This window comes from Hippocampus zosterae, chromosome 1 (assembly GCF_025434085.1).
Source record: "Hippocampus zosterae strain Florida chromosome 1, ASM2543408v3, whole genome shotgun sequence".
Lineage (NCBI taxonomy): Eukaryota > Metazoa > Chordata > Actinopteri > Syngnathiformes > Syngnathidae > Hippocampus > Hippocampus zosterae.
The window spans coordinates 3,374,802-3,394,086 of record NC_067451.1 but is presented as its reverse complement, the minus strand read 5'-3'; the positions used below and the strand labels follow the sequence as shown (position 1 = coordinate 3,394,086).

Below are 19,285 nucleotides of genomic sequence, written 5' to 3'. Positions count from 1 at the left end.
ACAGTGTGTTACTGGAAAAACGCTGATGACTTAATTTGCCCTTTCCCCCCCCCCCCGAGTTGATTTGGGCTTGGGAATTCATTAAGACGTGAGTGAAACATACTGGAAAAGGCAGACATGTGACCTTCTTTGAAATATGCATTCAGGCGCACACACACGCACACGCACCCACGCACACAAAACAGGTGAATTTGCAGAGCCCCAGATGTGAAATGGGAGGGAGAAAATGGCGCTAACATTTGCCAAAAATGCTGACTCAGGAGCATCAAATACTAATTTGTGACATCACGTGCAAAACCCCAATTTTTGTGTGCATACATTTTAACCATATTGTAACCACCATTTCATCTTTTGCTCCCATGTCATGTCTGGGGCTCCGACTAAACTTGAGCTACTGATTTTTTTATTTTATTATTATTATTACTATATTTTTTTTCAAGAAAGTGCACTAAGGACAGTCAAAGTCTATCTCGCCAACACATACAAATGGCCATGTTCTGTCCAGTAAATAATCTGTCATCAGAGAAACAGTGCCGCTCATAGGCACAGCTCGGTATTGCAACCTCAGCGAAATTTCCAGTTTACTAATTTACACCAATTGGAAAGTCGATTCCATATCTTCGAGATCCAGCTTGAGGTCCATCTACTAATACGTCTTCACTAGTAGGACAACTACAAGGCAAAAATAGCGGTGACACAATTGTCCAATTCGTGTGCAGAAATGTCACCCAATATCGCTGGATACCGGGGATACAGAAGAATCGGTCGAAACGGCTTTCCGTAGACACCCATTTGTCCGAAGTGATTAGATGAAGAGGGTGCCGAAAGATTTGAGGCAGCACTGGATGCTAGCGCTGGGCGGCCGATCGATGTGGTGCAGAGACTTGAGCTGCTCTGCGCTAAGCTCATCATAGGCCAGCTGGTACTCCCGGTCAAAAGCCTCTGTCGGGAAAGCACAAGATCCATTGAGAATTACGTGGAGACAAAAATAAAAAAAAATATTTAAAAAAAGAAGAGGGCACCACGCCACATTCGCTCACCGACGTCGATGTTCTCTCGTCCCAGTGCCACAAGGGAGAGGAATAAAATTTCTCTGTAAATGCTCCTGGAAAGCGATTGGGAGACATGAAGGCCACAAGTCACCGAAATGCAGAATCCAAGGCAGAAAACGGGGGTAACCTCTGCCGCTTGATGTCCTCCGGACGCTGTTTGAGCTCTCGGATCAGCAGGTTGATTGGGCCGTAGACGTCGTTGGTCTGGATGTTGCGGACGATGGTGTTGAGGAGCGTGCGGATCTCCTGGTGATCCGTCGGCGCCAATGTGGCCTTCTTTTCCACTAAAGAGATTCAAAAACAACACGCAAAATCAGGGTTGTCATCCTTAAATCAGTTTTGTTTTGGTTTTTTTTCTTTTTGAGAGTCGAAATTTGATTCGTCTTCAATTTGATTCGTCTTAAATGACGTAATCTACTCCTCCTTTCCACTGTGACCCACATAAAGTCCTCCACAGCTGGTAAAGGGGCTCTCCGGCCTCTTGGTGGAGGTTGATGTTGTCCCACAGGATCTGGATGTACACTTGCTTACTGTCCTGGGACAGCGACGTCAGGGGCAGCTGCACAAGACAAAAAAAAAAAAAACACACTTGAACGCCTCGCGGAACAAAAGAACAAAAGCGCCCAGCAGACGGAGACGGCGTCCGACCTGCACGCCGTTGTTGCAGTGTTCGGATGTCAGGATGAGGCCGGGCAGGTGGCTGGGCAAGTCCAAGCGTCGGAAATACCACACCAGGTTCCAGAAGATGATGGGATGTTGACTGAGGAACTTGTGCGTGTAAATCACCTGTTGGGACATAGCAGCAAAGCGGCACACCTTTCAGAGAGAATGTCAAATTCACAGCGCCTGGGAAATTCATTGGTATTTGTTTGTGATTTAGTCTGTTCTTCCGCCGGCCCCGAGTGTGCTTCAAACTGCGTCGTGACATCCCAGTTGGAGTCGACTACAACACTAAAAGATGGACACACGTTCCAGATTAAAAGAGAGGAAATTGTTCATTTTTGGTACAGTGCCAGCCTGTTGGGTTAGCACATTGCTAGCGCCCAATGGAAAATCCAATTGACCAGCTAGCAAAGATTAGCATTAGACATCACTGGAGGGATTGACCTTCAAAGATAAGAATACTCTCGGGTAAATATTCTTCCTAATCCGTGAAAAACATATGATATTCATAAAGTTTGACGCTTTCTTCTTCGCTGCTTTTTATCTTATTATGGAAGTGAATCTCCAAATGCGCCCCGAATTGGCCAAGGTGCGGACAATAAACATTTTTATTTCTCGTTTATGACTCAATACGATTTTATCACACTTGGTAGCTGGATCAGTACAAAGCTTTGAAACCCATGAATAATCATATTTATCCACTGTGATTTCAATACAGGATCAATTAAAATAATATATATTTTTTTCGGCCCTAATTCAATTGAAGCACGATTTAATCTTGATGTTTCATTGAATGATGTCACGACGGTACCATTTTATAAAGTACAAGAACCGAGTTTGTAACTCTCCTAATTAAAACTCAACTGAGTTCACTGCCATCGACGGCTATAGAAGTCAAAAGGTCCATTGGTTTGCAACGAATGAGTTTTTACCCAACTCAACCGTATTTGTAGAGCACTTTCAAACAGCCACCGCTGCATACAAAGTGCTGTACGTGGAGCAACTAACATATATACAACAATAAAGCCATAAATCAGTCACAAAGACGGTAGAAGGAACCAAACAGTAAAACTAAGATCAGATCTGAGTCATGCTGAGTCAAATTCCAAAGAATACAAGTGAGTTTTGAGGCGGGTTTTTAAAGATTTTTACATTTTTCATTTAAATGCTAAAAATTGAAATTAAAAAAAAAATTAAATTTAAATTTTTTTTAAAATTAAATTTTAAAAATTTAAATTTTAAAAAATATAAATTTCAAAAATTTAAATTTTTTAAAAAAATAATATTATTAATTAATTTTTAAAATAATTTTAAAATGTGGATAAAATCATGATTTTTTTTTCATGGCATTTGCAATCATTTCAGTTGGGAAAGATGATGCAAAGTCATGTAGGAAATACATCTGCGTCGGTTGGGGGGTTGACTGTTGGGAAACCCGGTCTCACCTGGTCTCCCTCGTTCTCCAAAAGCGTCTCCAGTTCCTTGCGCAGCACCAAAGGGCTTAGGTACGGCACGGACACGGGCTTGGGGTTTGGCATTTTGCTCGCCATTCCATTCTGTTGGTCAGTCACAGTTCACTTGAGTAGCCGAGACTAGCCGGGAGTGGTTTCGGTGACATTTGTTTTTTGTTTTTTTTCTACCGACCGACATCTCGTGCAGACTGCCGGGGAGGCTGGTGGTGGAGACGCCGTGACCGGGTCGCACAGGGGAATCCAGGCTCTGTAGCGGGCCGCCAACGCTGTTGCTGCGCGTCAGCGACGTGCCGCCGCCGCCGCTGCATCTTTTCGCCTGGTGCTCCAGCAGACCCAGCGGGTCGGATTGCGCCGGCTCTGGGACCAGACTGCAAAAGCCCGCGGGAGAAGGTTGCCATTGTTGAGTTTTGGTCAATAAAAGCAAGTCCGTGGCCAAAAAAATTATATATATATTGATGTGAATTTATCCGTTGACCTTTTAGGTGTTCTGGGACTGTGGGCGAGAGTCTCCGTTGGTTCCCCCGGAGGGAAATCGATGTGGTCTTGCGTCTTCATGTCACTCGGAGCTGTCGGTTGGCCAGCGCCGGAACTGTGAATGCTGTCTCCAGAAGCGCTGGGATTCATGTAGAACCTGCGGGGAGAACGTCAAACGATAACCGGCGGTGAAAGGTTAAAAAAAAAAAAAGCATTCCTACCCGGTGGTGGTGCGCAAGTCGTGAAACTCGATGTGCAGCAGGGGAAGGAAGGCGGCGCGACAGAAAGGACAATTTGTGTTGAGGTTGGAGTCGTTGGCCGTCCATCCCGCCATGATCTCTTCGTCGTACACCAGCGCTTCGCAAGAGCGACACTGCGAGCAGCTGGACATCAGCACCTGCGAGGGAGATCGAATGGATAAGGAATGCGCCGGGGTGGGGGGACACGCCAAGCGCTTCCGTTTTCTCTCGTGGACCTCCAGCGCGTAGTTCTGGAAGATGCTGGAGGAGGAGGCGTGGTGCAAAGAGCCTTGCTCCGAGTCGGGAGCCCTGCCTGCTCGCCCGGGGGTTGCATCTGCGGAAAAAAAAAAAAATGCAACTTTTTAACAAGACCTGGTTTGGATTCATCACGCCTTCAGCTCTGAGTCAGGTGCACCGGTCCAAACGACTGATTTGGATCGGAAATGTGTTTTGGACAATTTCCGATTTGAAATGTACAGTCCTCGAATCTTATTGAATTTTGGAGTGTCACCTTTGAAAACCAAAACATGTGTCATTCATTCGCTCCACTGTGGATCGGAAAGCCATTTAAGGATTCTTTTGGCAACTACAAATATGATGTAACGTCTCGCAGAAATTCAAAAAAAAAAAAAAAAGGTTGCAATGATGATGGTAAAATGAAATTCATTTCTCCATGACTGAATAGCTAAAGCCAGTAAATAAGAAAATAAAGAAACATAAGTATTCACGGGGCGCGGCCCAGTAGTCCAGTGTTTAGCACGCCGGCTTCACAGTGCAGAGGTACCGGGTTCGATTCCAGCTCCGGCCTCCCTGTGTGGAGTTTGCATGTTCTCCCCGGGCCTGCGTGGGTTTTCTCCGGGTGCTCCAGTTTCCTCCCACATTCCAAAAATATGCGTGGCAGGCTGATTGAATACTCTAAATTGTCCCTAGTTGTGAGTGTGAGTGCGAATGGTTGTTTGTTTCTGTGTGCCCTGCGATTGGCTGGCTACCGATTCAGGGTGTCCCCCGCCTACTGCCCGGAGACAGCTGGGATAGGCTCCGGCACCCCCCGCAACCCTAGTGAGGATCAAGCGGCTCGGAAGATGAAAAAAGTATTCACGGGTTTCAATTGGCCAATAACGGCCACGATACAATTTATAAACAAAATATTTTGGAAGCAGAAGTTGCCAAAAGCGGACCAAAAAAAAATAAAATAAAATAATAATAATAATAACAAATCCCCTTGTCTGTGGAAGTTGCTCTTTGAAAGCGTCAGAGTTCGGCGCCTACGTGTGTGCTGCGTCCCTCGGCCCGTGTCGCTGCTGCCGCTGCTGCTGCCGATGCTGGTGCAGCTCTGGTTGAGGCCGTTGGCCGCCAAAGCCGGGACGGCGCCGCCTCTCTCCGGGCCGTCCTCCACCTCGTGCCCGGTGGTCAACATGTGTTCATCCAGGCTGGCGGGGAAGCCTCCGCCGCTTGGACCTTGTTCTTCCTGCAGGAGGAAACCAAGCGAAAACAAAGCGATTGACGTAAAAATCGCGTGAAATGCATGTTTACACGTTAGGTTTACGATGCATTCAAAAATATGAATTATAATGGGTCTCTATGGTGCAAAATATGTAAATTGTGAAGATTACGGGATCAAAACTTTTTTTTATTATTGCTGCAATGCCTGAGAATTATCAGCCGGTGACGTCATGAAATTTCGGCCATTTTAGAACCCCCCCATACGATTCAGCTCTCTCGTGTTTTTCCGAATGCCTTTGCCTTTGATTCAAAGACATAATTTTAAATTTATCGCAAACGGTGGACTACGAGGGTTAATCGTCCCTAACCGGGTTAAGTATGTGGTGTCGGGGAGGCAAAATAACTAGGCCAGAGTGGAACCAAACACTGTATTTTCTAAACAGGCCATTTCATCTCAACAGTATTCATATAGCAGCGCTGCCACCTAGTGTACAGTTGGAGAACATAAAGTGCCTACAGACACCCATTTCTGCTCGGATTATGAAATGCGAGTCGTGCGTCTCTCGCCGCTCGCCCACCACTACGATGGCGAGCATTTCTAAGAGGAAAGTGTTTTTATTATTTTCATAGTAACTATTTTTGCGTTGCCAAATACTCATGTTGAGTTTCTTATCAGTCAGACGTTAAAAATATAAAGAAACGGTGATGTCATTTTTGTTGTTAATGTCAATCAACATTTCCATAAAAGTGAAGAAAAGGTTGGAATTTATGGCGTCAATATTTTCCTTTTTACAAATATTGGCTGCAAATATCGATTATTCACCTCCTCGGCTGCTCATAATCGGTGTCGCCAGTGGAGAAAACCCGCCCCCCCCCCATAGCTCCGCCTGTTTCGGGCGGGACACTCACCTCGTCGTCCGAGTACGAGTAAGCGGTGGCGACGGCCACCCACATTTTGCTGGCCACGTTGGCCGCCTGCTTCATTCCGGATCTGAGCACGTCGATTTTGGGGCCCGACAGCAAGTTGTCCATCTTGATGGCGGAAATGGAGTTGATGACCGAGCCCAGCGAGCCTCCCTGGGAGGACTTGACGAGCGGCGACAAGGACGCCGATCTGACGGCCGGGCCGGCGCCGCGGCTGACCGTCGGCTTGGTCTTGGCCGCAAACGTTTTGGAGCGAGTGACGGCGGCGGGACTGCGCTCGGGGGTGTTGGCCGGAGAACGCGTCGGCGTTTGCGGCGCCGGCGCCGGAAGGCTGGACCTCCGCTCCAGGGACGGTTTGGACGGCGGGCCCACGCCGGCGTCTCCGTGCGCCTGCTTGAGCTCCATGCTGGTGGACTTGCCGCCCAGGGGGCTTCGCAGGCTCATGTACATTTCGATTTCCTCCGCAAGGTTGCGGGAGAGGGCGGGGGGCGCCGGGCCGGGGGGCTCCCGGCTCTTTGCCGAGGTCGACTCTTGGCTCTCCGACGCCAGGAGGGAAAGCGGGTCGGCGCCCACCTCCACGTCCGCCCTTTCCAGCGTGGCGGCGCGCACCGCCGACTCCTCCTCGTTTGTTTCGCCGGCTTTCGGCTTCTCTGCAATTCCCTCACGCCGAGCCGCATTTTTCTCTTCCTCCGCCGTAAGCGTCCCCACAATCAGCCCCTCAAAGTCTTCGGGCTCTTCCTCCAAGTCTTTGAAGAGCGCTTTGGGCGCACCGCCGGGGCTGTTTGAAAGCGCGGCGGCCAGGATGCGGGCGTCTGCGCCGAGCTGGCCGGCCATGTGGTCCACGCATTTCTCCGACAGCATCCCGGCGCGCGTTTCGGCGCTGAAACTTCTGCTGCGCTCAGCGAAGGATTTCTTCCGATGCTTCTGAGACCGGTCGTCCTCGGGAAGAGACACGTCGTCCGCCTTGCTGTGCCGTCGGAACAGCTTTCCTTTCACTGCGGAAGATTCCAGAAAGAGTGATGAGCATCCCTCGGTGCGACCTTGAGGCCTCGTCCTTCCCTCTCACCTGATTCATTGCCGGCGTCGACGCTCCCGCCGGCCAATTTCACGATACTGGGGACGGACGCGTGCGCGTCGACGAGGCTGCGAGGCGTCGCCGCGGCAACGGCGCCGTCCGCGGATCCGGAGATGTCACTTCCTGGTTTCGAAGTACACACCCGTTAAATGCAAATCCGGCACAACCGGGGTTATGATTATTTGGGATTTTTTTTTCTTACACCCTCTTTTGATTTTGTTATGAATTTTTTTATTAATATTAATTTATTTTATAGTTTTTTTAAATTCAGTTAGTTTTGTTTTCAGAGCAAGTTTGTTAGCTTTTATTTTGTTGAAAATGCTTTCATTTTAGTTTATTTTTTTTTTTTTTTAAATACAGAGTATTTGTCGATGTGCAAGATTTAAAAAACAAAATCACCAAGCGTTGGGTCATAAACTACAAACAACTGCTTTTTTGGCTACTTTTCATTTGTGTTTTTATTCCATTATTATTATTATTATTGTTTATTCATTATTTGGTGAGCCAACAGAACTCAGCGCAAACTCCATTTTCTGTTTTAGAGTGATGGAAGGTTCTTTTTAACTCTTTCAGTTACCTGCCAATTCTAGACCAAGTCTGGAAAAAGACGTTTAAAAACGTCTTTGGGAGTGAACGACTTCATCAGAAATGTGAGTGTGAGCCATGAGAAATGATGTCACGTTGGCACGTGGCAACCCATCGAATTATTTTTAAAAAACAAAAAATTCCCATTCCCATTTTTGACGTGAAAGCTCGTGTGTACAACGCATCATTTTTGACTGACTTCTTTGAGTTGAATGTAATTTTTTTTTAATGAATTTTTTTTCTTTTGAGTTGAATGTAATTTTTTTTAATGATTTTTTAAAAATCTTTTGAGTTGAATGTATTTTTTTAATGAATTTTTTTTGTAATCTTTTGAGTTGAATGTATTTTTTTTAATGAATTTCTTTTTAATCTTTTGAGTTGAATGTAATTTTTTAAATGATTTTTAAAAATCTTTTCAGTTGAATGTATTTTTTATGATTTTTTTTAATCTTTTGAGTTGAATGTATTTTTTTTAATGAATTCTTTTTAATCTTTTGAGTTGAATGTATTTTTTTTAATGAATTCTTTTTAATCTTTTGAGTTGAATGTATTTTTTTAATGAATTTTTTTTGTAATCTTTTGAGTTGAATGTATTTTTTTAATGAATTTTTTTTTAATCTTTTGAGTTGAATGTATTTTTTTTAATGAATTCTTTTTAATCTTTTGAGTTGAATGTAATTTCTTTAATGATTTTTTAAAATCTTTTGAGTTGAATGTATTTTTTTAATGAATTTTTTTTGTAATCTTTTGAGTTGAATGTATTTTTTTAATGAATTTTTTTTAATCTTTAAGTTGAATGTAATTGTTTTAATGATTTTTTAAAATCTTTTCAGTTGAATGTATTTTTTTAATGATTTTTTTAAATCTTTTGAGTTGAATGTATTTTTTAATGATTTTTTTTAATCTTTTGAGTTGAATGTAATTTTTTTAATGATTTTTTAAAATCTTTTGAGTTGAATGTAATTTTTTTTAATGATTTTTTTTAATCTTTTGAGTTGAATGTATTTTTTTTTAATGATTTTTTAAAAAATCTTTTGAGTTGAATGTTTTTTTTTTTTTAAATCACAAGGTACCTTGCGTTCTGGCTTCCCTCCCCTGAGTGGTCAAGTCAGACGAGTGCGAGTGGTCGGCAATGTCCTGATGCAGCTCATCCTTGGAGCCGTAGCCCTGATCGGACTGTCTACCTGTCGGGGGTGTGGGAGGGGTTGGGGTGGCAGATGCTTGTGACGAAGGACTCTTACTTGAAGTACATCCCGCTTAGGTGCATGACCGTCACCTTGCTTGCGTCCGCCATCTCCCGCACGCCGCTGGAGGTGTTCCTCCATGTTGACGTCCCCCGAACTGTCGGCGCTGCAGTGACTCAAGCGGTCCGATGACATGCCTCCTAAAAGGCAACGGTAAGCGCTCAACTGGGACCTTTGGCCGGGGGAGTTATATGAGAGGTCCTACCTCTGCCACCTGTTTTTGACACGGCGGGTTTCTTTCTGGAGGACGAGTGGTTCAACGCGTGCTTGAACTGGGCGACCCCGCGCAGCACGTTACGAAGCTTGGTCCACATAAAGAGGCCGCTGCGGGTGCGGCTGGGCCACGGGCTCTCCAGGGCGGCCTGCGGAGGAAGCGCACACAACACACTCAGGCTTTCCGAGGGGCGGGGGCGCGGCGCCGCCGCCGATGTCTCGTGGAGGAGACCTTGTTGTAATATCCGTATGTGATGGCGTTGGGGTGAACGCCGGCTTTCTTCATCTCCACCAGCACTCGCACGGCCATCACGGGAAGACCCCAAACGCCGCAGAGCTGCATCACCACCCTGTAACACACCTGAGAGGAAAGGGGGGGGGGGGGCAGGAGATTTGTGGCTGCGGCACGCTGACCCCACGTTGAAGAACCGCCGACTTAGAGGACGCGAACCTCATCCAAGACCTCCACCTCAGTGGTCCTCATTTTCAAGAGGACGTTGTACGCCCGCTGCATGGCGCGGCTTTTGGACTTGGCCAGGCGCACGGCGGCCGGCAGGCAGATGAACCAAAGGCTGTAGCAGTGACTGAACAGGCAGCGGGCCCACAGCTGAGGGTCGCAGTAGAAGCGCTTGGCCATTTTGTACGCCAGCTTGATCTCCTGGTGGGGTTCGGGCGACACGCCGTTAGTCGGGCGACGAGCGCCAGCGCCAGGGCGAGCGTGGACGTCACCTGCTTGGTGCGCTTGGCCAGCAGCGCGGGGCTACTGGAAAGGCTGGCGCCCGCCGCGCTGCTGCTGATTGCGGGTCGGAGCTCCCGGGGACGGTCAAAGAGCTCCATCTTCAGCCAGGGGAAACTTTTGTAACTGGGAGGGGTGAAAAAGAGGGCGCGGGAGATTGCTATTGTAAGACGCGTGATTGTGATGATTATTGCTCAAGTGCCTTGACACGCTAAACTTTTGGGTGTCCAAATGTGATCAATTGAATCATTTTGAAAGTCAGGATGTGTTTGGACAAGAAGTGAAAACAGCTTAGCGATAATTCCGTAAGCGTGCTTAAAAAAATTCTTTTTTTTTTTTTATAAAATCAAATATTCGAGATGTAAGATTCCTTCTGTTCGGATTTATTCTGGACTGAAGAACATTTTTTTTTAAATTGGTATTATGTTGGATTTTTTTTTCTTTTCTAGCTGAATGAAATAAATGAGTGAAATGAAAAAGTAAGTACTTTTATTGTGAAAAAAGGTTTCACAATAAAATTCCCAAATTCAGAAACGTTTCATTTTATTCACTGCATTCCCTGGACTAATGTTTGCATCATTGCTTTCATTTTTTGCCAAGTAGACGATGAACAAAACCACAAGGAGCCCCCCCCCGCCCCCCCACCATCCCCCGACAAAGCCGCAGATGCCAAAGGAGCAAATTTGAGCCTTTCGGCTTCTCGGCGTTTGAATGATGGCTCACGTATATTTCGGGCGTGGCTCAAGGCCGTCCTCGGCCGGCGGCTCGGGAGGCATCACGAAGACGGTGTGCTCGCTCTTCTGCGATTCGTCCAGCTCCAACAGTCTGGTGTCCTCCGACAAGTCCCCCTCCACCTGCAGGGAAGATCCAAAGATGAGCGTGAGCATCAATACAAACTTTTTGAAAAAATAAAATAAAATAAAATATATAGACATACAGTATATAATTTATTTTGAATGGGAATTAGGGCAAGAGAAGCAGGAACGTTAATCCAAATGTTTATTTTATTGATGAAGTAAAGACGGAGGAAAAAAAAAAAAAGATCTGATTCCAGAATTACCTTGGTGCCCTTGTCGGTGATTTTATACGAAGGAAAGAGCTGCAAGAGGTAGAAAGACAGTAAAGGCAACAGGATGGATCAGAAAACTCGGAGTTCAAAGTTTTCATGTGGAAGGTCGGGTCAGAAAAAGGGAGGGTGGGGGTGTGGGGGGGGGTGAAGAAGAAGAGTAGAGCGATTGAGGTCTCGCAGTCACCTTCTCAACGCAGTCGTCGAAAAATGCCAAGCCGGTGTCTTTGTCGCTGACAAAAGTGCACTCCTCGATGAAGCGGATGAATATTTGGGTCTTGGTGAGCTGCGAGTAGAACTTCTGGTGAGCGCGGTCTCTGCTTTTGAGAAAACCTGCGGGGTGGGGGGGGGGGGGGGAAATAAATAAATCTGTCATCCATCAGGAAGGTGGGAGCAGACAGCGAGTCACGTCGCTATTTTAGCCATGAATTGGCTTTGTTTGATTAATTTGAATCTCACAATAATTATTTTCTTTACTAAAAAGAACAAAAAAAAAAAGGTTTTTGCTGCATTTCCAGCTCAAAAAAAAAAATACAAGGATTAATTTCCAATGGCACATTCAACAAAACAGTTTTCCCCATTCAAATTTGTTGAGGTCAATCTCATTTTGTGAGTTATTAACTCATTCAATCCGAACCATTTTCTCTGGAGCAACCCCCTCAATCACAGCGTTTTACTGGATTTGGACTGATCTTGCAAGGCCAACAGAATATTTGCTTCTAATGCTCTATAATCTGTGTTTTACTATTGGTCTTGGCTGTACAGTGTCCTTGAGTGTTGTGAAAGGCGCTTACAAATGTGATGTATTATTATTATTATTATTATTATTATTATAAACATGGAGCCTACCAAAAAAAAAGTTTGGACTCTCTTCTTTCAGCAAAAAAAAATATATATATACATTTTCTTTTTCCATTCTTCAGCAATCGGCATTACAAAATGGCTAAGTTTCATGAAAATGCCGATTCCTGCGCAAAAAAACGGAGAAAATTTGCTTTTTGTAAAAGCATGCATTTCGAGCATGTGAGGCACCACTGCCACCTACTGGTCGCTTTTTGACATGATTTACAATGCAAACGGCTTATTCTCATTCACAGATTGCATCAGACCCTCCTTCTCTCTATCACGCAAAAAAAAAAAGACTATGACGTACAAGTACGTCCTTGGTAGGCGGGGCCTAATTTTAAAAAGACGTACAAGTGCGTCTTGTGGAACGAAAGAGTGAATTATTCTAATTTATTTAGCCATTTTCAACATGTTAAAAATTACGTCGAAAAAATTCCACATTTTCAGTCACACGGTGCCAGAATGCCATTCCTTCATTTTTCATATCCTTCAATTAGCATTCCGCATCATTTCAATTTCATTCCGCATTTTCTCCACCAATCTCATTTTCAAGCCAACGTTCCCCATTTGATAACGCCGGCGGTTCCTGCGACGCGACGCCAGCTTCACCTTGCAGATCGTAGAGGGAGTCGGCGGCCGTGGCCTTCTCGGACGGCGCCTGCGTGATGGGCTTCAGGTAGGAACGGTAGCCCTTCAAAATGGAGGCCATGAAGCGCAGGAAGGCCTCCTGGATCTCCATCTCCACGCCCGTCTTCTTTTTGTGCCAAGTGAAGTCGGCCTCGATGGGCGTCATGTCCACCGCCGAGTCCGTCTGCGCCGTTTGACGGACTGAAACTGAGACAAGCCAGGCGAAGACAGTCAGGGGGTGGTGGGGGGGGGTTGCTTTGGGCCATCTATGTGTACCTGTGGCCATCTGGCGGTGCAAGTTGCTGAGGGAGTTGACCAAGCTCTTGCACGGCTTCTTCGGGAGGTTCTTCCAGTTGTTGTGCTTCTTCTCGTCCGACCTGCGGGTCACCCGGAACAGATTTCCAGACGGTGTGTGTGTGTGTCGGAGAAGGAGAGAGTGAAAATACACACGGCAACGTACAAGTAAATGGTGTTGGTGTCCAGGTCTACGCAGACCACGTCTGGCGGTGGGTCGTAAAGGTCAAAGTAGCGGGAGTCCACACCCACGATGAAAGGGCACGGGGCGTTGAGGACCCCCGCGAGGGACAGTGGGCACAGGGGGATGTAGGGACACTGCCACTGGAAGGGGAAGATCATCTAGGGGGAGAGAAGCGCCCATCGGGTCATTCGAGATTCGCTCCGTTCTGCAACTTATTCCGATTTTGAGTTTTTATTTGATTTATGCCCCGCCCACACGGTTCGCACCCAGCTTTAAAATGCAAAATGGTGGAAAAATAGCAAGCTAGTGATCATCAGCGACGAGGTCGTTTCTTTTTTTTTTTTGGTCAAACAACCCGCCCAACTTTCGCTAGCCTCTTGAGCTAAAGTTGTAAATTTAGCTAGCACCAAATGCGACGTAACTCACCGCCACCACAGCTTCCGCCACTCCAGTGAGCACCGCCGGCCTGAGCGAGTGCAGCAGAATCTTGTTCTCCAGCAGGACAAAGTGCAGCAAAGTGGCGCAGTTTTCAGAGCCCAGATTCATCAACAGGGTGCCGTAGTCCGCACCGCTGGCGGGGAGGAAGAGCAACACAGGTGAGCGGGCCGAGGAACACGCCGGAGCGGCATTCGATCGACTCGTACAACTTGGCTGATCGGCCGTCATTGAAGGGCAACGGTCCCCAAGCCCCGGGCCGCGGACCGGTAAGCGGTCTGTGGATCATTTGATACCGGGACGCACAGAAAGAATCAACAAATTTCATTATTTCCGTTTCATTCATTTCGGAATCTGAAAGATGTTTTATTTTGAAAAATGACAAGATTTTCTGAATACGTCACTCTTGACGCAGGTCAAAGCGCGCTTCTTGATCATGTGATAGGATACCGCTAAAATGAAAGCCAGGAGCAAGCAAAACGAAAATATTATTCGTTATTATATTAAAATAAAATTATTTGCAAAGTTTCTTTGTGAAGGGGGAAATCCCCAGCTAGGAGACTTTCAAGAAAGAGAAGGCTACATTTAATCGAAGTCTCCTGGGCCCACTCTGCATAATATGTGGCGACGGCGAGTCGTATTGTTCAGGCACTTTGTATTTGTATCTTATTTTGAAGGCACGTTCACACGTTACCATAGCGACCAGAGAGTGTTGCGAACAGATAGGAAGTTGCGCGTGTCATAATTCGTGTTTATTATTATAATTTGAAAATATTACGGTTTGGATCTATGGTTTGTAGCTCAATGATTGTGTTCCCATCCGTGGTCCGGAACCATGACCTTTTTTTTTTTTGTGTGCTTCAGGAAAATAGCACTCTCAAGAAAGGTAGCAGAGGTACCTGAGGGGTAGAGGTGTAGAAACGGGCTGGGAGAGGATCAAGTTGTCATGCGCAGAGAGCTTCAAGACAAAATAACAGCGATCAGTCAAAAGCAAAGCAAAAGGTGGATCGATGCGGGGGATAAAGAAGAGCTCACTTGGACCAGGATTCGAGGCCTTTGTGGCGACGGGAAGGACACGTTGTGCATGAAGTGTGATATATGCCTGTGGAGAGAAATATTCAACATTGAATCCAACCCGAAAGCGCGTTTACGTATTTCTATTTCGATATTTGTTTTTTTTAATGAAAAAGGCTTCACTTTTCAATGGGCAGCGGGTGCGGGCCCGAGACGGACAGCTTGTAGAGGAACATCAGGAATTTGCGGAAGGATTCAAAGAAGGGCCAGCGGGACAGGAGGCAGATGCATTTGTTGGCGTTCAGCGGACGGTTGGGGACCGTCTTCTTTTCGACGGTGGTCAGCAGGCCCAAGTGGATCTTCTGCTTCTCACTCAGCAGGTCCAGCGGGTACGGCTCGTAGAACTGGATGGCTGAACCGTACACCTGAGTGCAACGCAAAACATTCGATAAACGGTCGTCAGGGAAGTATAACAACAAATCGTTAACAAAAAATGGCTTCATGTGTCCCTAACGAAGGTCCGCAGACTTGAGGCTGCATGGGGGGGTCGAGGAGCTCCGAGAGGTTAGGTTGGGCGAGGCCGTTTCAAGACTTGAAAACAAATAATACGATCTTCAAAAGAAGTGTATAGGGAGGCGGCGACGGGATGCCAGAGCAGGCGTTATGAGCTCCCTCTTTATATGAGTGCCAGTTAAGATGCGAGCAGCAGCATTTTGGACCGACTGGAGACGCTTGATGGAGGATTGGCTGACTCCAAAATCAAGCGGATTACACTAATTCAGGCGAGATGTGACAAAGGCATGAATGACTGTGCTCTTGAGAAAGGAGAGGCTTAACCTTTTGGGGGTGGGGGGGGGGGGATGACATCTTAGAATTTCTATATTAATAATATTACAATGAAAAGTCAATGTGCTCAAAATTAAGGGAAAATTCTGAATCGGTGCCAAAAAAAAAAAAAAACTTCTAGCAAAGTTGACTTGCATCTGTGCTGAAGACATTTTGGTAAAAATGTGTTGAGAGCGGCGCCATTCGAAAATTTTTCACTTTTCTCACTTTTGTTGCCGGCTATTTTGACGCGGCTTCTTTACTGAGTTACTTTCAAGTCGATTTCCACCAGCTGCACATGAATGTAGTGTGGGTGACAATTTTTTTTCTTCTTTTTAATTCCAGCATAGTCTGAACCCAGATTAGGTTCACCAAAGTGTCATTTGTCAGGAGTGTCTTTACTTTTACTCTAAAGAAATAAATAAATACCGTATTGGCCTGAATATAAGACGGCCCTGATTATAAGACGACGCCCTCTTTTTCAAGACTCAAGTTTGAAAAAAAGACTTTTCGAACACCAAATTAATTTTTATACAGAAAATAATTACAGTACATCTGAAACAAATGATTCTAACAATATAGTTAATGATAATAATCATAATACATTTTATCTATAAGCACCTTTCAAGAAACCCAAGGACACTTTACAATAACAAAAAACACAAAACAATACGGTTTTTATATGGGTAATTGAGAGAAAAAGCACATTATTTTGCCTCGTTCAAATCTAAAGTGCACTCACATTCATAAATGAAATGTAAATGACATCATAACTTCTCCTCAGCTTCCGGTTAACCTGGCCCCCGATCTTCGACCCACTTTTCTCCAGATTGTCACTACGTTTCTCCATTTTCTGATATCTCTTCTATTATTTTCTTCTCTTTTCCTTCTTACCGCAATTTTTTTTCTTCTTTGTGCTACCACATTTTTTTAAAATTCTACGTGACGGGTTCGCTTTGGCCTGGGGAGTCAAGTCTAGCATTCGCTTCAATGGTAATTGGCGCCATCTAGCGTCGCGAATGGGTATAACGCCTAGACCCCGAATATAAGACGACGCCCACTTTTTCAGTCTGATTTCAATGCAAAAAAACACCGTCTTATATTCGGGCCAATACGGTAATGTCAGGGGGGGGGGGGGGGGGAGTAGAAATCAAGGTCTCTCACTTTTTCACCCGAGCCGATGGTCAACACAAAGGTGGAGAAGACGGGCAGAGGGTCTCTGGTGTTTGGCGCCCAGCATTCGATCTTGGCGCCCATGGGCAAGCAGAAGAGAGGAACCGACTCCGACAGGGGGAAAGACTCGTAGTCCTCCTCCGGGTAGCGAAAGATCAGACCTGGAGAGAAAGACAAAGCGTTGAAAGTGGGACGGGAACATTTGACGAGGTCTTTGCAGCTTGGACTCACCCGCTTTGTAAGTGATGGAATTGGACGCCGAGACGGATTTCTTGTAGCACAGAAAGACGCTGGAGCCCCACTGAGAGACAAAAAATGTCCGTTTTACTCCAATCGTCAGCTTATTTCGATCTTCACCGTGGTCATCTCCGCTTGCATCATTTCAAATCCAAATTGCCTCGTTCATTTTCACCGACAGTCAAACGCCGTTTCGGAAAACTAAGGGTGGCAAAGGTTCAAATTCCCCCGAAGCGGTGACCCACCATGCCGCAGTTGAGGTTCTTGTCCACCTTGCAGAAGGTGTGCGGCGGCGTCTCCCCCTTGCTGGTCACGATGACGCAGATGTCGGTCACCGCCAGGGAGTTCTGGGGCTGGACGGGCGGAGCGCGGCGGAAGGTGATGAAGATGCGCTGCGAGGTGGCCGAGCTGTTGTTGACGTTGGCGCAGCGGCCGTAGGGCGTGGCCTGGATCACCTCGCAGCCCTGGATCAGACGCTCCTTGCCCTCGTACAGAACGCTGAGCGGATGGGGAAAAGGGCTCGTGAAAATCGTCGGCGGGACGGGTTTTGGACACAAATAAAGACGTACCCGACGTCAATGAGCGGCGGCTTTCCTCGACTGCGCTTGTAGCACAGGAAGAGCTCGGGGCTCTTGAGGCTGCCGTGGTTGAGGTTGGCCGGCTGGCCGCCGTGGGTGCTGTCGATGCAGGTGAAGCCCTCGGGCACGGCCTCGCCCGCCGAGCGGTTGATGATGGCCAGGTCGGTGATGGGGCCTTTGGGCCCGCTCGACTTGGCCTCGGAAAGGTCGTGCTCCAGCGGCGCCGACTTGTCCGTCAGGCCGGCCACCACGAAGTAGTCGGTTACGCGGTGACGCTTGTCCTCGATCATGGCTTTTGACGTGCGACCTGCCAAGGGGGAAAGGCGGGGGGGCGGGGGGGGGGGGGGGGTTCCGTTAGCCTCGTGGCATAATCGCTTCGATTTTTCTTCACGCGTGCAGATTCGCAGTCGTTCGAGGTCATCGTGATCGGCAAAGGTCAAATCGAGGTCATTTGGATTCTTTGTGATGGTTGGTTGAATTTCTTGTCGTTTTTCTTTCTTGTTGACAAAAAAAATGGCAAACAGGTGGAACATTTTCTGTACATTTCCATCATTCATTCATTCATCTTCCTAACCGCTTGATCCTCACTAGGGTCGCGGGGGGTGCTGGAGCCTATCCCAGCTGTCTCCGGGCAGTAGATGGGGGACACCCTGAATCGGTTGCCAGCCAATCGCAGGGCACACATAGACGAACAACCATCCACGCTCACACTCACACCTAGGGACAATTTAGAGTGTTCACTCAGCCTGCCATGCATGTTTTTTGGAATGTGGGAGGAAACCGGAGCACCCGGAGAAAACCCACGGGGAGAACATGCAAACTCCACACAGGGAGGCCGGAGCTGGAATCGAACCCGGTACCTCTGCACTGTGATGCCGACGTGCTAACCACTGGACTACCGGGCCGCCCATTTCCATCAGGTTTCCAATAAATTTGTTTGTTTGTTTATTGAACATAAAACATATACAGTAATAATTTGACAGAAAATAAGGTAGATAAAAAAGTAAAAAGAAAGAAATCAGTCTTCATTCAACACAGTTATTATGTTCAAGGGAGTAGGATGAAGTAAAAAACTTATCTAGTCCTACCCCGTTATGCGTTTATATCTACTAAATAATTTTTATATCAATCAGAAAAGAAAAAGTAAGAAGAAGTCTCCATTAAGGCTCATAATTTACCCTTAATATTTATTTTATAATAAATATATACATATTAATAATATTTTTACAACTTTTGGTTTGTATCGGGATTATATACATCCTCACCCCGGCACTCTTGTGTCAATTTTCTCTTGTATTCATAATGGATATTTCAATACCTTTCTCTATTTATCAACTTGGTTCTGATTCATCATTATATTTCATGTTTAGAATTTATCATTTGGAATGACGCGGGGGGGGGGGGAAATTTGTGAGTATTCCACATTGGAAACATTCCAAGGGAATTTTTAACAAGGGATTAATCGGTAAGCTAAATGGAATGGTAACACATTGGTAGAAATAGATATGCTTTACGTTGGTCAAATGTATTCGATGTTAACTATCAACTCACTTTTTGGTGAGTTTCAGTCCAAGAATGAGAAAAGTGAGGTTGACCGAGTACGAAAAATGTGCACGAAAGCAGGAGCAGATTAATCACAGCACCATGAAGACAAGTTGTCCTTACTTGCTAGACGGGGGTCTCCAAATGTCATATGATTGCATAATAGCCACCGTGTGATGGAAATTTTCACGATGAGTGGGCGTGTCTCAAAAACACACACACACACGCATAGCGCGGCCAATAAGTGACTTTTTATGGAAGCAAAGAAGCCTGCCACCCCCCCGCTGGACGTCAAACGTAACGAGGAGGCAGAAAAGACGACTCAGAGCTGCTGCGGCACAATG

The 19,285-nt window shown here is 46.2% G+C and overlaps 1 protein-coding gene across 2 annotated transcripts in view; it reads right to left on the bottom strand.

Annotated features, from left to right (window-relative positions):
* Nucleotides 1-52: 52 nt before the first annotated feature.
* Nucleotides 53-19,285, bottom strand: part of dennd4c (DENN/MADD domain containing 4C) — a 23,696-nt gene continuing 4,463 nt past the window's right edge. Inside the window, exons 2-34 of one of the 2 annotated variants that reach the window (XM_052066822.1) lie at nt 17,391-17,704; nt 17,067-17,319; nt 16,816-16,885; nt 16,576-16,745; nt 14,770-15,011; nt 14,608-14,674; nt 14,472-14,530; nt 13,564-13,708; nt 13,120-13,295; nt 12,936-13,036; nt 12,642-12,866; nt 11,374-11,519; nt 11,181-11,219; nt 10,844-10,974; nt 10,114-10,246; nt 9,836-10,042; nt 9,617-9,745; nt 9,386-9,533; nt 9,204-9,311; nt 9,001-9,111; nt 7,334-7,465; nt 6,253-7,262; nt 5,170-5,368; nt 4,137-4,234; nt 3,883-4,058; nt 3,663-3,818; nt 3,360-3,555; nt 3,161-3,271; nt 1,701-1,838; nt 1,494-1,611; nt 1,180-1,336; nt 1,041-1,105; nt 53-942 (exon numbers count right to left, since the gene is read on the bottom strand). In XM_052066822.1, the coding sequence (XP_051922782.1) occupies nt 806-942; nt 1,041-1,105; nt 1,180-1,336; nt 1,494-1,611; nt 1,701-1,838; nt 3,161-3,271; nt 3,360-3,555; nt 3,663-3,818; nt 3,883-4,058; nt 4,137-4,234; nt 5,170-5,368; nt 6,253-7,262; nt 7,334-7,465; nt 9,001-9,111; nt 9,204-9,311; nt 9,386-9,533; nt 9,617-9,745; nt 9,836-10,042; nt 10,114-10,246; nt 10,844-10,974; nt 11,181-11,219; nt 11,374-11,519; nt 12,642-12,866; nt 12,936-13,036; nt 13,120-13,295; nt 13,564-13,708; nt 14,472-14,530; nt 14,608-14,674; nt 14,770-15,011; nt 16,576-16,745; nt 16,816-16,885; nt 17,067-17,319; nt 17,391-17,689 (5,652 nt within the window). In that variant the 5' untranslated portion in view covers nt 17,690-17,704 and the 3' untranslated portion in view covers nt 53-805. The remainder of the gene's footprint in view (nt 943-1,040; nt 1,106-1,179; nt 1,337-1,493; nt 1,612-1,700; nt 1,839-3,160; nt 3,272-3,359; nt 3,556-3,662; nt 3,819-3,882; nt 4,059-4,136; nt 4,235-5,169; nt 5,369-6,252; nt 7,263-7,333; nt 7,466-9,000; nt 9,112-9,203; nt 9,312-9,385; nt 9,534-9,616; nt 9,746-9,835; nt 10,043-10,113; nt 10,247-10,843; nt 10,975-11,180; nt 11,220-11,373; nt 11,520-12,641; nt 12,867-12,935; nt 13,037-13,119; nt 13,296-13,563; nt 13,709-14,471; nt 14,531-14,607; nt 14,675-14,769; nt 15,012-16,575; nt 16,746-16,815; nt 16,886-17,066; nt 17,320-17,390; nt 17,705-19,285) is intronic. The other variant, XM_052066831.1, reaches the window with a different exon arrangement.